Raw genomic sequence first — 17,576 nt, forward strand, 5'->3', positions numbered from 1 at the left:
AAACCTTATAATTGAGGACTTTGGTAATTAAGTTAATCACAAAAAAACTCCCAAAACCATAAAAACTTGCAGCAATGCTGCATTAGGTAATAATAACTAACTTTCATTTACTATCAGACTTTGGACTATTTACATAATTTTAATGAAGACATTTTTAGTGTTGAGGTACTAGGTGTTTAAATTTAACATTAATATACTAGTACAATTCTTTCCTTCCCTTTTTATTTAGTCTTGATATGTGGTCGTTATAGTGCAAGGACAAGAGCACTTCCTCTCTTTTTAACAGATTCAGATTAATTTTAAAGTTAACCATAACACTACATTTTCTGAGTTTATGTTTGTTTTCAGGATCACTCCAATATTCTTGCCATTTAATTTACCCAGTCTCATGAAAACACACCCCAGTTCTTTTAACCTGGGAAATTCATTGGTTTACAATTTTACAGAATTAAAAAAATGTATTGTGCAAAACTTTGTGGTATTTTTAATGGTTTGAAAAGATGTCTAAAAAATCTGTGGTACCTCTTTTAAGAGCTATTATTGTTTATTAGCATAATTAGAATTCCCTCACCAGACTTGTTTGAGCAAAGTCCAGGATATTGAAATACATATTTTGTATATAAGATTTGTACATTAAATGACAAAAAAACCCCATTGATTAACTCTTCTTTCTGTATGCAGCTAAAACAAATATTGTGCAGAAAGCCAAATCAGACACAGATCAAAGCAGAATAAATGCTTTATGACTATATTTAATTCAATAGTGATATAGAACAAGTACCCACATAATTCAGGTGTCATCACTTTGTCTTAGAACAGTTGGACACACATAATCTAGACAGAAGTGGAAAACCTTCTAGTCCTCATGATCAAGCCTATCCCTTTATTTCATTCTCAAATAAATGGGTATTTGCTACTCTGAAGGCATATAGGTCAGTTTGAATTACAACACATAGGAGTAAAATGATTGTAATTTCAAGTTTGTGGGATATCCCTTCCCATTCCAGAGGGATAAATAAGTCAAAAGGCCCAAGGTAATTATGGTATTAAGTTGATCCAACAACTCGGTTTTTGTCATAACTGTAATTCAAAGCAATTTTTTAAAAATTGGAACACAGGAGTGAGCCAACTGTTAGGACAATTTTAACTAATATTTGAGGCCCGTGCTACGCTTTCTGTTAAAAATAAGGAAATTTTTCATGCCACACTATTTATCAATCTGTTTGTACTTTTCTTAATGTAGAGGGAGAATGCTGTGTTCCAAGTTGTGGATGCCTCATCATTGGAAGTGTTTAAGGTGAGGGTGGATAGGTCTTAGAGCAAACTGATCTAGTGAAAGATGTCCCTGCTTATGGAAGGAGGGTGGACTAGATGATCTTCAAAGATCCCTTCCAACTCAAAGCGTTCTGTGATTCTATATGTGATCTCAAGTCTCATGTTAGCAGAACAGAAAGCAAGTTTAGTAATAGTAGTCATGAAAACCACAGTATAAAAATATTTTTCCCATAGCATTCAATATCATTATAGTTCCAAGGAAGAACAAACTGTAGCCTACAACAGTAGCTTCTCTTGTATGCTTCTCAAAGGGATTCTCAAAAAATCTGTTAGTTCCTGGCTTCTCTAAAACCAAACACATGCACAAAATCCAGCAGTATAGTTATGAATAAGTGCAGAATCAAACAGGTAAGATACATGATCAGTATTGTAAGACTTTCCAAACTACAGCATAGATCGTTCTATCTGCCAATCTCCACTTCTATCTGTAAATATGAACACACAGCTATGTTGCTTAAAATCACATGGAACTTCAGGTAACCTATGGTTCCTTCTATTCTTTGATGTTAATACTAAAGCATGAATAAAAAAGACCATAGTACTTCTATGTGCAGCTAAGTGCTGAGTAAAAAAGTGTCAGGGAAAAAAAATGACTTTTAACTGAGTTCTTAAGTTTAAAATTACTAAAAACGTTAAACATATGTGATTTGTTTTAAGTGTCTGGAAAATATTTTTAACAGGCATTAGTGAGTAACAGAAAAAAGAGACTGAAGAGGCAAACTGGGATAAAATTAAGGGAAAATATTCAAAGAGGGAAATATAGAAGAGAGTAAAGAAGGGACAAAACACTATTTCAGAAATAAAGGGAAAATTACAGAGGAACATAAAGTCTGTATCCACCCTTTAAAAACATACTTAGAGTTGTTACCAGAAATTACAAACATGTTTCATTTTAGTAACAAAGATCTTTATTAAAAAATCCACTTATTTCAGGTGAAACTTAGAACCTACCCTACACATTTTGCTTGTAGGAAAAAAAAAAAGAAATAAGGAAAATATTCCAAAATCCAGTTATGTTTCCACAAAGACTTTAATTCAGCCTTATATAAAGTACAAGGATGCAATACCAAGACTGAAGTCAATCACTGTTTCTGGACTTAAGGGGAAATATAGAATCATTTCAGTATCAGAAAGGAAAATAGACAAAAACTCTAAGAAAAATAATGAAAAGAAAATACTGATATAAGGAGCTATTTATAAGAAATTACTGTTACGCTTTTGGTTATGAATGTGTGTTCATTGCACATTTCCATAATAAAACAGATGAGTTTAAACTACTGTTTATTAGTGTATTTAAATTCTGTAATCATGTAAAACACCATTGTTATTGTAACAAAGGAATGTAATGCATCTGTTTGGGTAATTTAACCATTTGAAAATAACTCTTTAATTAATGGCTTTTTTAAAAAAAAATATGCTCTATTAGGAGAATTTTGCAAGATTTCTCACAATTCAGCTGATGAAGTGCTCATCGTAAATAATCATCAAACAAAAAGTGTGAAATGCTGCTACAGATTGAAATTCAGCCACTGTTTTCTTTAAGACAGTCTATTGGAATCAAAATATAAGAGCTACAAATAGCAGCTCTGTATTTTGAAAAGATGTTATATCTTGTTTAGGAGCCTAACTGCACTGCAACAGCTTGACTGGGCAAGTAAGTGAAAGCATTTTAAAAAGGATTTTATCTTTGACCAACAGTGGCAGAAGACTGCAAATCAGCAGTTACTTCAGAAAGATTCAGTGCTCAACCTTTTCTTATAAAACTGTTATTCTTCAGAAATTCTACTTCTTTAACTGATGGCAGACATAAGCAAGAAAACAGACTCTTGTCAAAACAAGACAACAAAACAGAGGATAACAAGAAAATCCTGAAAGGATTAAGTTGTGACTGAAGCATTCTTTCCCTGAATAACCTGAGTTATGAGGTCATCAAATGTTGTGGTATCCTGACAGAGTTAAGTACAGGAAACCCTATGCTGATGAAGAAAATGAAAAGAACATTGTCTTCTTCATTTAGTAAGAATAGATTTTTACTTTTATTTTAGATTGTTCTAAAAGACCAGATTTCCTTTCACAGAGCCAATATTGAATAACTGCAATATTTTCATTATCTATATGCAGTACATTCATCTACATCAGAGCTGATCTGAACATCAAAAGATTTATTTAGCTGTCTGTGTATTAAATTTACTTTCAATATAATTTGCACATACTTTTTTGGCTGTTATCTGACTGCATTGTTTATGTTATAATGAAAGACACTATTGTCAGATTTGAGAAGGTCCTATATTTAAGATCTATACATAGTTTCACAGTAGTTGATGTTTCTACTAAAATGGCCAAATAAGAAAGAAATAAGTGTTAGAAATAATTATTTACATTATTACTGTCACTGAAATTGGGAATAAACTTCTTAACACCAACGTAGTCTTAAGAAGCAGGCACTTCTTTATTGCAGTGCTGGATGCACGGGGGATCGCTCCACTTATTGTGCATACCTGACAGTGCATGAAGTAAAGTTTATGTTATAAAAAATCATACATAATCTGCTTCTGTGACCACCACGGACCACCAACTCAAAAGAAAAAACCCTCCAATGACCTTGTCCCAAGGACTTGTCTCTACAGGCTCTTCTCCACATCCCAGTGGTCAGTAAAACAGTTTTCAAGCTTCTATGGGCATTAGAGTAATAAATTTCAATCCTTGCAACACTACAACACAGATGCATTGTTTCTGATTCTGTTACTGAGTTAAAGATTAGAACAGGCCTAGGACTTTACAGTCCCTTCTTATTAAGGTCTTTATGGCTTTCTAGTTCCAAGCTAACAATCCTAACTCAGACGTTTGCTTTATGATTTTATTTAATAATCAAACCCAATTCTTCTGCTTAGTTTTGATTATTTCATCAGAATACTTGCAACATGACTATTATTTTTCATAATTAATAGCTCCAGCTAACAAGAATGGGGATGCACTTTAAACAATATACTCCTGCACTGCAATCAAGCAAAGGAGGATAGAGAAATAGCATGACAAAGGAGCTTCTGCATTAGTATTAACAAGGTAAAATGTATCCCACATAAATATTCTATATTGGGAAAATTTAAACAACCAATGTGCACAATTTGCCTTTAAACTAACTATAACAGTCTCACTAAAAACAAAAAAAAACCCTCAAAACACAAAATCCCAAAACCAAAATAACTCAAGAACCATTGGAATTTAGTGAAAATTTCCACATAGTGAGCAGCAACAGTTATAACGAAGTAAAATTTGAAAATACATAACAAATGTTAAGAAAGTGTGTATCACATTATAATGCCATTATGCTAACAGATGGTGAGCCCTCAATGGCTGTATTTTGCTTTGTTCAGGATATCCTATCTCTGAAGAAAATAACAGAAGTACAAGATATTCAGAAATGACAGGGTAAATATTTAAAGGAATAAATTTACTTCTGACAAACAAAAGAAAGATTCAGATTAATTTGTTCTGAGAGGAATCAATGACACACTTACAATTGAATATCATAATCCTTAATCTGAAAATTCATGCTGCCAAAACATTGCACACATTAAAAGGAAACTCAGTTAAAACTAGTAAAAGGACACCTTTTCAAATACAAAATATTAAAAACAACCTTTGCTTTAAGTTTTGTGTATGCACAGAAATGGATAAAGCTATGCAGCAAGACTCTAATGGCAATATGGAATAAGATGTGCAAAGGGTAGCTAATGGATCTCCAGCTAATTAAGGGACTTCACAATTACTGCAGATGTATCTGTGGTAGAATTTTCACTTTATTGGTTACATAACTGTGCTTCAGTTCAACACTGAATTTATTTTTTCTCTCATACAATATAATCTTTCAGACATTTTCATTTTTCATTCCTCAGGTATTCCCTGAAAAGCACCTTAACTAAAGCTTGGCACAGAAGCTACATTGGTAAACAGGAAAAAAATATCACCTTAGCAAAAATCTTTATCAGCAAAGATCCATATACAATATTATCTGAAAAATCTGAAATAAGCATGACATAAATTAATGGATTTGCTTGTAGATTTTTTTTATGCTTGATTGTCTGCTTTTCATAATTTTTGGGGTATAGTTCCTTGGAAATCTATATGAACAGAACATCAGAGACTCGGTTTAGGACATACTGAGAAAAATGAACTGAAAATGTTATAAGGAGAAATGTAAGTGCAAGTAGCATACAAGCACAAGAAAACAAGTTTTTAAAGTCAGTGTCTTTCACCTAAGGTTTAGCAGACTGGAAAGAAATTGTATGGCCCTGAGAAAGCCAAAGGAAAAGTCCCTACACAGTTGGGATGCTATGGAGAGACTAGATTATATTCTTTATACAGACATAGAAACAATTATGGGTATAAATTCTGACATAACATTTACAATGAAAGGTAATACAATTTGGCTATTGTTCAGCCTTCTAAGGGAAGAAGGGTGGAAGGCGTTCCTGCTCATGGCAGGGGGGTTGGAACTAGATGACCTTCAAGGTCCCTTCCAACCTAAACCATTCTATGATTCTATTATATGACTCTATGAATAAAAAATAAACGGGGAAGGAAGGAAGGAAGGAAGGAAGGAAGGAAGGGAAGGAGGGAGGGAAGGAGGGAGGGAGGGAAAGAAAGAAAGAAAGAAAGAAAGAAAGAAAGAAAGAAAGAAAGAAAGAAAGAAAGAAAGAAAGAAAGAAAGAAAGAAAGAAAGAAAGAAAGAAAGAAAGAAAGAAAGAAAGAAAGAAAGAAAGAAAGAAAGAAAGAAAGAAAGAAAGAAAGAAAGAAAGAAAGAAAGAAAGAAAGAAAGAAAGAAAGAAAGAAAGAAAGAAAGAAAGAAAGAAAGAAAGAAAGAAAGAGGGTAAGGGAGAAAGAAAATGGAAGAGGGTAAGGGAGAAAAAAGACATGAGAAATCCTGGCATAAAAGTGACAACTTTCTACATTTCACTAGAAACAGAGGTAATTCTAAGAAAGCAGTGTGTATGCTGAATATGAACACTGCATTTGGTTATTATTAGAATGAAGCATGAAAAGGAAGCATAAAGCTAACGAATGACAACATTCTTACAGCTCTTTAATCATCTTCATTCCATTACTGATTATCAGAAAAGTTTAATTTTATCTATTTCAATATTTTCCCTTTGTCTATAACACAGTTACAGGGAAATTCAAGCTGTCTTCTTGTACGCTAACTATGGCACTGAAAATTATAAAGAGCACTAGGCAGAGGAATTTGAACTCTGAATACATCAGAACAAGTCCAGAGGCACTACAACCCTATGAAAATAACCAAACTGCATATTCACAAACTTAAGATGATACCTGTGCTCTGTATCACAAGCTGGTAACATGCCCCTAATATATTGTTGAAAATCCTGACTACTCAGGGCTACCTAGAGGTTAGATTTGGCTTCTACAAAAAGCTACAAGTGAACTAGTATTCATACTTTAAGTGATTTTTAAAGAATCTATTACTCAGAGTAAAAAAGATTTTTTCACCATCCATGTTAAAGTTCAAAGCAAGTAATATAAAGATTCCTGTCTCTCTCTCTCTTTTTTTTTTTTTTTTTAATTCCTAGAATCTCACATGAAAGTTTCTTAAGTTTTTTCGAAAAAAGTGAGTTCTTCTTTGTCCATTAATTGTCTGTAATTTTCAAGAAAAATCCAAATTATTATTTTTCTTTACTGGACTCAGAGGATTGAAAGAATTCTGACATGAAATTCGGACCCATAAAGAAGACGGTTTAAACTGATGTGCTAACCCTTTGCTATGTCTGCCCAGGGTAAAAGAGAATGATAATTTAACTAGAGTTTTGGCCAGTTAAAAAATGTCCCATCTATGTCCATGTGATGTTTTCCTAATATACAGATGAATACACAGAAGAGCACAATCTTTTCCTCAGTTTGCAAAGGAAATAAAAATACATGGGGAGTAAGTCAGAGAGTAATGCAAATTGAGAATTTTCAAATGCTGACAGTATGGTTAGTAGTTTGGAACTTTAGTTGGCCATTATTATATGCATGGCATAATGATGAAATAGGTATAAAAACTAGTTTCAGTAATACAGACAGTATTGCTTGTTTTAGTCTGTGCTTGAAGATATTACAGAGAGACTAATTATTAACTCTTAAATATTCTCAGTCTACTGGAAATCTAGTGTAGAAATGCATTTCCAAGACTCTCTGCACCATGTCAAGTAGACCTATCTCACATTTGAAGAATGTGCCTTCTGTTGCTGATGTTGTTCTTTTGATTCAGTATGTGGCACCAGAAATACAGGAAAGACAGCAGAAGATCATCCTGTGATGACTTATTGAGAATCTGAAATCGTTGGTTCATAGACTAGGTATATTGCCATAGCTACCATATTATGGTTTATTTCCTGTCTGTAAATTAAAGCTTACAACACATTTAAGTCAGCTTTGCATTAATCTTTGTTAAAATCTATTATATTTAATTCTAAAATAAATTAATAAGCTATGAATCTTGACAAATCCTCAAGAAAAAAAAAATAGCAGATATGTAAAACCAAGATAGATAATTAATACATAAACCTATAAACATGTATTACCAAATTGAGGATTATTACATTTAATTGCATGGCAAATTTCAAGCAATCTAAGGGATCTAATAACCCGAATCACTCTCAATTTTAAGCACTGGAAACAAAAAAAATTGTGTAAAATACCATTAATCTATTAAATTCAGTCTTTTAGTGTTTAGGGAATTTTCACAAGATATTTATGATTCCACTGATTTTTTGAATTTCGAATTTAGTAAAGTTCAGGACTACTAGTAGTCCAACATCCCATAAAGTCCATTTGCAGACAATAAATGACATATGAACACCACTAGAAAAATTCTTTCTTACTGTCTTAACCTCCATGCTCCTTAGAGCCTTGAACGTCAGGAGTATGTGAAAAAGGAGCCAGTCACAAATAATACCAATTGTTCTGATACTCTGATGATTCCCATACTTTTTCTGAAGGCCACAAACACTATCTCCCTTCACATGACTAGAAGAATTGTGACCATCATGTGAATGGAAGCACTTTTATCACATGCCAATGAAGCCTTTTGGTCGCGTTACCTGTGTCTACACTGCTAAATGCATCCACCACTGGAAGAGATCCCCGGCTCTCAGGCTAAATGGTGAAGTACGGTGTCATGAAAACTAAATAGCAATTTTTTTTCATTTATGCTTCTGCGCAAATTCTTCTTTACTCATAATTTACCAATTCATTTTCAGCATGCTAACACTTCCATAAATTTATTACTAAAATTTAACCCATCTTCACAATTGTGCATGCATTCATTATTATTCTTATGATTAAAAATCCATCAACCCCAACACAAAAATAACTTATTCATGCATTACACTGACTCAGCTTCTAAACCATCTCTTCTCTAGATGTATACATAAATGTCACTTATGCCAAATTCAGAATTTTTGTTATACCAAGGTAAGCATAGAAATAGTTTGGACATGAAAATTATGATACAGTCACACTTAAGACTGGATAAGAGCAAGCACATAATCAATCAATAGTTACCATACAATCAGATTCTGAAGGAAACTTATGTTTTACTACCATATAATTTAGTACGAAAAAATAAAATACGTCCAATGCACACTGGTACAGATATTTTCATATATAAAACTTTCTATAGAGCATATACTCTTAAATAAATAAATAAAATACAGAAACTTACAAACTACCCTACTTTTTAGAGACTTTGTTGTTGTTTTAACAGTTCTCAAAAGAACTAAAACATAGACCTATTTTTATGAAATAACTCTGGTCTAAGTGCTCTAACTACATTTACACAATTCTGTAATACAGGTATCACTTGGAAACTTACATCGACAAAAAAGAATCAATTATTAGGCATCTGAACTGGTAAATGCTGATTTAAATTTATACCCATTTTTCCTGACGTATTAATCAAAATAAGAGTAAGCACTGTGCCCTCAGTTTGAAATCTTTTCAAGTATAGACTATGAAGTCCACTGGTAGTTCTAGTACTACATATATTAAGAAAAGATTAAATAAATTTGACAAAGGAGATATGGAGAATATGAGAGTACATTAAAAAGTAAGAGGTGTACTACCATGCTTTTCAGTGCTGGGAATCTGCAAATCCATGGACAATGACTACACATACAAGCAAATGAAAGCAGCTGACCACGTACCCACACACCTTGGCAGAGGTGCACTCCATACTCGACGGCCACCACCAAGACAAATAATCTCTGAAGCTCCTTCTAAACGATATCCAGATGAACAGGAGAATGTCAGAATATCTCCCACTCCAAAATTAAATCCTATTCTGTTACCAAATTTTGGGATCCCAGGATCTTCACAAGGTTCAAGGTTATACTCTGAAAACAAGAGAGCAAGTCAGCTTGTACGAGTGCGAACAACATGTTTTCTGTCAATTGTATTTGTAATCTTGCAGTTTAGTAATTTCTGTATATTTCCACCTGACTATCAATACAGATTTCAGAATTAAAAACAAAAGGAATGCAGGAATGTTCAATTGGCAATTATACTACATTAAAAAGTAAGACTAATGAATACTTTTACATTTTTAAGATGCATAACACAACATGCTTTATCACTCTTGTAAGAGCCATAAATGTCCCAGGTACATAAAACAAATGAAAACAATGGCAGAGCATAAAAGCCTAAATAATTGACACTTGAGCTCATCTGGAATTTCACTAACTGAAATTACACTAGTCCTGATTCCTCCCCTTGTTTGATAATGTGTCTTACAGTTTACTGCCATCTTATCATGTAGCAGAAATGTCTCTACAGAGACACAGAAGTTTGTTTGCTTTAAAATTGTTGTGTATAGGAAACAACTTGTATAATTTTATGATTCAGTACATGTATTCATAAAAATAACTTGAATTTTAAACTTTTTTTCCTCTCTTTACATAAAATACTGAACAAAAATATTTTTCAGTAGCCAAGTATTACAGGTATTTCCTTACCAGAAAAAGAAATATTAAATCCTTCATATGATATTGAAAAATCTGAAATAAAGCGCAACTGGGCCCTGAAATTTCCATAGAGACCAGCATTGATTGTTGAAGGAAGCTCTGAGCCAGTCAGACGTGCTAATGGCTGTGTGAAACTGCCATTCTCTGTTATTAGTAAGTAGTCATGATGATCCTCCAAATGAAAGGTGTAGAAGGTGAACTGCACTCCTATTAGAAAAAAGTAGAATTAGATCTACATATCACACTGTAAACATCAATGTAATTAAGCCAAGGATTACATTCATGCATTTCAATATGAATCATGATTCAGAAAATGAAGATAATCTGATTTTTCTAAAAATTAGTAACTTTCCTGATGAAGTATTAAAATATCTTTTCAGCAGGTCTTTTTTGTTTTGGAACTACCTTTCACTTTTGCCTTTAGCTGCAAAATATGGATGTTTGAATTATAGAATTCAAAGATATATGCTTCCATTTTTATGGAAAATCCAATGATGCACTATGTATATTCAAAATTACAAACTGTTTATGGCAGAAGGGGAAAGATAAACCTTATTTCTTAGTCACCAGTATCTTTGTACAACAGCAGTGAAAGGAAAGGTTATAAAATATATGACATTACATCCTAATGGCACATACAGTAACAGCAGCACATCCTCCTCAAAAAAGAGGGGTTTCTTAATAAGATTTGGCATATGCCAACAATACGTTTTTTTGCAAAACATCAGATATAAATTGCACATCTAGAAAGGAAGATATATCCTGGAACACAATAGCAATAAAAAGACTTAAAGGTCAAGACAGACAATTAAATTACTTTTTCCACATTTCTATAATTAGACCATGATCTTTGGGTAGAATGAACAGAAAAGTCAAGAAATAGAAACAGGAGAAGATATTAGATAGCTTAAGTGATTATTGAGACCTCTAGGGTAACAGGGTTTTCAGTTTTATCATATAAGTTATAAACCAATGACTCAGGCTTTGTAAAATACATCTAATGATGTAATGCTTACGAAGACCAATGCATGTGATTGAAGATTAATATAGTATATGAAAATTAATAATCTTTGGGTACTCTCATGGACAACAAATTTTTAACAGTAGATGTAATTTAATCAAAAAGCAAACAAATACTTCTGCTTCCCACTTCCACCCACCCAAGAACTTCCCAAATAGGGTAAAAAAATCCAAGTCTGAAAATAGATATACTGTGCTTGATTCAGTTGTCTAAACATAGGAAACTCATGGTCCTTTTGCTTTTGGAGGTCATCGTTCTGAAACTTCACATGCAGCTTTAGAAGTTCTTGATACAATTCCCTTGCAGGTTTTTTGGGTTTTTTTTAACAATACATTGGATCCCTGAGGTTGTCACAAATGCCATTAGACATTTATGTTAATGCAACTTAATCACACCTAGTAAGTACAGCTTGTAAGGGTATCTGGAATGTAAGAACAATTTGTTTATGAGGATACCTAGTCAAGGATCTTTCAGTACAGAAAGCAAAGACAAGAAATGAGGGAAGTAATAAATTATGTACACATATACAGAAGCTTTAATGAGCAGGATTTAGTGGAGACACTAACAAAGATCAGAACTCTTAAGTTTCTGACTGATGGACCATTGAATGTATCACTGTAATCATGCTGCAGTTCAACCAGAACTTAGTAACTGACTAGAATGAAGGAAAGATTGCCTTGGGTCTCATGGAAATGAGAAACTTACTGTGAAGTAGTTGAGAGAATTTGTGAGATTATGTAAAACTTAATATGAGGTTTTTTAAATGGTATTTGGAGACCGCAAAACATTTTTTGGGATGCCTAGGGCCAAAGGCAGGTAAGGGGAGGGAGCATGGTGGATAAGGGAGAAAAAAGGGTGGGGAAATGGGGTAGGTTAAGCCTCTCTCACTAATCCCTGCACCTAACCACCATATCCTGTTCTCTATTCTTTTTAAACTCTGTTTCTGACTATTTAGTGTGTAAGCATGTCCTCTGTCCAGAGTATGAGTACATGTGTGACCACTAGTGAATGTTAGTATGGACCATCTGGCAAGCAGGATGAGGTCAGGGGGCACCTGGATGGGCAGCACCTGGGGGCCAACTCCTGGGCCATTACCTTGAAGGCTGTAGAAGAACGTGCATGTGTGAGTCTGTGTCACTCCTAGCAAACTCCTTCCTGTTTGCATCAGTACAGATGGAGGTAAAGGATTTGGCTGCCCGTGGTATTCATGCCTGCTTCAGTGCTGTTGGTACTTGTGTGTGTGCCAATAAAAACACTTGTCTCTGTCCATGTTAGTCTGTGTGACCAGCTGTATATGAGTATGTACATATTGGCATCTTAGGAATACATGCTTAGTCTTGCTATCAGCTGGACATACAAATGGGAGCAACAAGAGATAATCCTTCGATCTTAGAGGCCTCTGGATTTTGCTTCCCTCTAAAGATACTGGAAAACTATTCAGTTTTTTCAACTGGATACCTCCTTCTCTTCTTATAGTCCCCCGACTCAATGCGGTGTGTCTTGCAGATTCAGAGAAACACATGCTTATGTAGTAGCACTGCTATAGAAATTACAAGATGGGACTGGGCTTTATGCATAGGATAAAACTAGATAATCCAAGAAACCTACTCTGGATTTTAAAAAATTCTTAATTTAATCATTATATGAGCAAAGTTATTAATGTGCTTTGAGTATCCTGTTTATTCTCCTATGTGTGTGAAAATAAGTTGGCAAAAATCTAACAATGAATTCTGGAATCAAAGTTAGACTACATATCTTATGAGCTAATGCATATAAATTTAGCTTTGGGATTGATAAACTCATAAATGGTTTAAATTTTTATCATAGTTTTACATAGGAGACACTGTTGATCTGACAGGAAAAGAAAGCACTTAAGAGAAAAATGTGATACATACAGAATAAGGCTGAAATTCAAGGCACATTTGTTGCATTTACTGCACTCCAAATCCATTCTGGACCTTTTTATGTGTGCATGCATACAGCAATAACAAAATCAGAGAAGTCAAAGAAAATGTTATGGTAGAAACCCAAAATAATGCACTTCCTGTGAACCAAGCTTCACTGAATATTGCTGAAACACTAAACTCAAGGTTTAACACACAAGGGACCGTTTCAATCAATTTTCCAGATTGCTATGACATTTCCAAACAAAATCCCAAGGTATATCCCAGCAGTAGCTGTACAATTTAGTTTTCTTCAGAAAATATTCTAATCACATTAATATATGCTGTGTGACAGATTGTGTCTGTTCCAGAGAAGAATTTTAAAAGTTATGTTCAGGTAGATTCCTTCTCATTCTGCCTCACATGCCGCTTTCTTTTAAGGGGAATATTTTAAATCCAAAACAAAGACAACAGGACATAACACTCTAATGTCATTTCTCAATATTACAATCCAGACTGCTGGGGGATGGGTAAATTAACTGTTCTATTAGTAAATGCTTTAAAATCTACCATTAATTCTCCACAAATTTCAGTTCACCATATATTGAATTGAATGCTAACCACAGACAAAATTCAATAATTATTGTCATGATAGATGCTTCTTTTTCTCTTCATAAATAATACCAATTACTGGACATATTAACCATTTTTAAAATGCATGTTTCATTCCCTACTAAACAAATTAAAAAAAAATAATCATATCAAGTTTTAATGGACATTCAGGAATCATACTGCTGGTCCACATGAACACAAATGAAAAACCATTCTAGAATTCTGGAAGTTTAGATACACTTGAACAGTAAAATTAAAAAAATATATTTATATTACATCTTCTTTTATTGAAGACAGTGTATACAAACACAGAACCTGCTATTTTTCTTAGCAGATGTAAACTAAACATATGCATTTGAATGCCTGCTCTTATGTAATAGCAGTATGAAGTTGCAACATAAGAACATGTGTTTAAAGAAGTTCCCCACAGCATTCTGGAGCTACAAGTTAAAATATACACTTTTTTGGCAGTCTGACATTAAACTACAAATTTTTATCAAAAATAAAAAAGGCTAAAGAGAACTTTTTTAAAAAAAACAAAAAAAACCCCAAAAACCCTTATCATTAGTTGATGACCAGTAGAAGATAATCCTTGAGATTCTGAAGTTGGAATTATATTAGACATTAAATAGAGCAGAAAATGAGATTTCCAGAACAAAGTTTTTCTCCCTCACTTTAAAAGAACCCATTTATGTGTACGGGATTAATTTTCCCAAATGGTATCTATCTGCAACTTAGTCAGCCTCCCCATGGACAATTCATCTGGGGACTATATAAAACCCCTGGACATTAGGTGATGGAGACAAATAGGTACCTTCAGAGGATGGTTTATTCAGTCTACTTTAGATACTTTTTCAGGGTGAGATGACTCATATACTGAAGATATATGCATTTGCCCATTAAATACAGAAGTGGCCTAATGGACTAGCTTACTCAGACATAGAGCTATATTGTCAGAAGTTTAAAGCTAAATTAAGTAAACCTGTGACTTATTGTCTTTCTTCCTCATGTAATACTACAGAAAGAACTTAAAGTATTAGTACGTTTTTGCCAACAAGAACAAAATATGAGCAGTTCATACAATATTTCCTACTCATAGCAAATCTTCACTTTTCAGTTGTTTCTAGATCTTCGAGCAGCATGAATCAAAATGCTCAAGTACAATGTAACATTTATAGTTATATAACCTATTTAATTTTCTAAAAAAAAACCAAAAAAAAACCAAAAACAAAAACCCAAAAACCCAATTCATACGTTACATTCCTCCATAATCGCATTTTTATGTTAAGAAAATTAGAAGTGTTATTAAAATGTCTTTCATGAATCCTGAATAACATGGCTTAATATGGGTTAATGTTACTGTAGAATTGACATAATTTTCAGTCACGTATTACTCCACAAAGCTAAACTCTTATCCGTCTCTGCTACTTCTCTTCAATGCCCAGATTACAAAGCTTGGACTGGTTCTCCAATAGCTTTTCAGATAGGATGCATACTAAATTACTCAAGGTTAACAGTTCTCTTACACTTTATATCAGTATTTCTTGCTTATCCATAAGAACAGTTATATTCTTCCCACATCCTTTCTCTTTTGCAAAACATCCACAGTATCTTATATTCTTGTAATTCTAAAAGCCATCTATCATATCTGATGTAACAAGGGCAAATGTAGCATCCGATGTAGGCTCAGTAATTTCAGAATACTTTTTCACTGTGGATACTTACAAGAAAATTATACTGACACAATGGCATCATTTGGTAGTAAGAAGAGCCTGCAGAATAGTTGGAGCAGTAATTCTGAGATACACTTTGCCACTTTAACACTTTAGGGCGTTTTAAATGGGACACACAGAGTGACCTAACATCTAGATGAGGAACTATCACACTATTTGAACGAAACAGAAAAAGAGGATCACAGATCAGCACAATTCTCTGTGAGGTAAGTCTTATTTTTACATTATTAATAACTCTTTTCTTAGAGGAATACATCATCAGTATACTTTGTCACATTTTTCATGCCCTCACAGAGAAAACTAATGAAAATCAGAATTGAGCTTGCCTTCCTTCTTTTCCCTTTCATTCCTTTTTCTGTATTCTTTCCAGTGTTACAGGTGCAATTCTCCTTTTTGTGTTCTTATCACCTCACTCTATTTATATTTAATTTCTCTTGTGACACTTATCTTTATTTCTCTCCTTCCCTTAACAAAAAATTCTTATGCTTCTCTAGCTCTTTCCACTTATAATACAAGAGTTCTATGCAGTCACCCCCATATTTAAAATAAAAGATGAACAAAAAAATCTAAAAGTTTGACCCATCTCTTCTCATCTAGTCCAAAAACCTTTCACCTAAAAGCATCTAGGACACACTATTTCAAAGAAATTTAACGACCTGGACATCCCAGCTTTCATTTGTGTCCTAAGCATCTTTTAACCTCTCCTGCTTGTCTTGTATTTCTTTGAAACAACTCTTACTAACATCCTTTCTCGGAGAAAAGTTCAAACCAGTATTATATGTTTATCCTGAAATCTGACTTTAACAAATAATCAGCCTTTTCTTAAAGATCTCCCGTCCCTCAGCTTCTGTGATCAGTCAGTATGTAATTCTTTCTTACCTCTCTAAATGTTCTCTTTTTGGTTTCCATTATTTATTATTTTTCCTTCTACATTTATTTCTATATTATATTATTTATTCAATCCATAAATCAATATTGAACTGCCTTTTATATGCTGCCATCAAGAAAATGCCTTGGTAAGCTGAAACAGTTTCTCTTCTTCAAAATAATAGGACTTTTCTTTCTGACATTTCCTTGTCAACAGCTAGTCATAAGGTAAAATTTAGCATAATGAGCAATCTTTTAAACAACTCCCCTCTCATTAACTTAATTCCTTTTTTAAGACGTAATAACATCTTCACTTAAGTTTTCACTTCAGATTCTTCTGTTGATACCAAGACTCAATATCAATGACTACTTCCAGCTAATCTCTCTCCAAGATAAGGCATTTTCTCATCAACATGAAAAAAGCATTCACCCTCTTTCACCTGTACTAATTAGTATGAACACATTCAACTGTTACTTAGACTATAAACTTTTAGAGACTTTCTGTTCTGTGGAAAGTATTAGGGAATAGTCCACTTCTGGAGTTCTAGGAATTACTGCAATAAGAATCAACAAACAAAAAAGCAACAGTTCATTGCTGCTAACCTAGATCTACATATGTAGAACAGAATATTGGACTTACATATTAAAAAAAAAAAAAAAGGTGGAAAAGGAGAAATGGATTTATTTACCTTTTCCATGGGTAACATCCACAGTCCATGTACAATTCAGTGAATTTGGATACAGATCAGGATAACCAGGAGATAAAATTGTTCCACTAGGTCCTCTAACATCTCCACCACATAAAGCTAGAAATAACAAAGAAATTAATAATAAAATAATTAATATAAAACTTACAGATGAGAGAAAATATACAAAAACCCCCTTTAAAAAAAAACCAAAAACAAACTTCTGGTTTTAATAAAGCTTAAACAATAGTTGGTCAAATGATAAAGTGATTCCACATACAACATACAATATGAAAAGACACATAATCAATGAATAATTGTCTTGTGTTTTAATAGGTACTAAAAAAATGAAAAGCGAGTTTCCCTAGTTGTTTTTTCACATTTTCTTGAGACTCTGTGAAAGTTATTATGTTCAGCAG

General features: G+C 33.3%; 1 protein-coding gene across 1 annotated transcript in view; it reads right to left on the bottom strand.

Annotated features, from left to right (window-relative positions):
* The window catches only part of LOC104522944 (CUB and sushi domain-containing protein 3), a gene marked incomplete at its 3' end in the record, with an annotated part of 213,163 nt that overhangs the window by 114,325 nt on the left and 81,262 nt on the right, over positions 1-17,576 (bottom strand). Inside the window, exons 10-12 of the mRNA XM_010165366.2 lie at positions 17,161-17,277; positions 10,347-10,562; positions 9,540-9,728 (exon numbers count right to left, since the gene is read on the bottom strand). Of these exons, the coding sequence (XP_010163668.2) occupies positions 9,540-9,728; positions 10,347-10,562; positions 17,161-17,277 (522 nt within the window). The remainder of the gene's footprint in view (positions 1-9,539; positions 9,729-10,346; positions 10,563-17,160; positions 17,278-17,576) is intronic.

Source organism: Antrostomus carolinensis, unplaced genomic scaffold, assembly GCF_000700745.2.
Source record: "Antrostomus carolinensis isolate BGI_N321 unplaced genomic scaffold, ASM70074v2 scaffold253, whole genome shotgun sequence".
NCBI classification, from domain to species: Eukaryota; Metazoa; Chordata; class Aves; order Caprimulgiformes; family Caprimulgidae; genus Antrostomus; species Antrostomus carolinensis.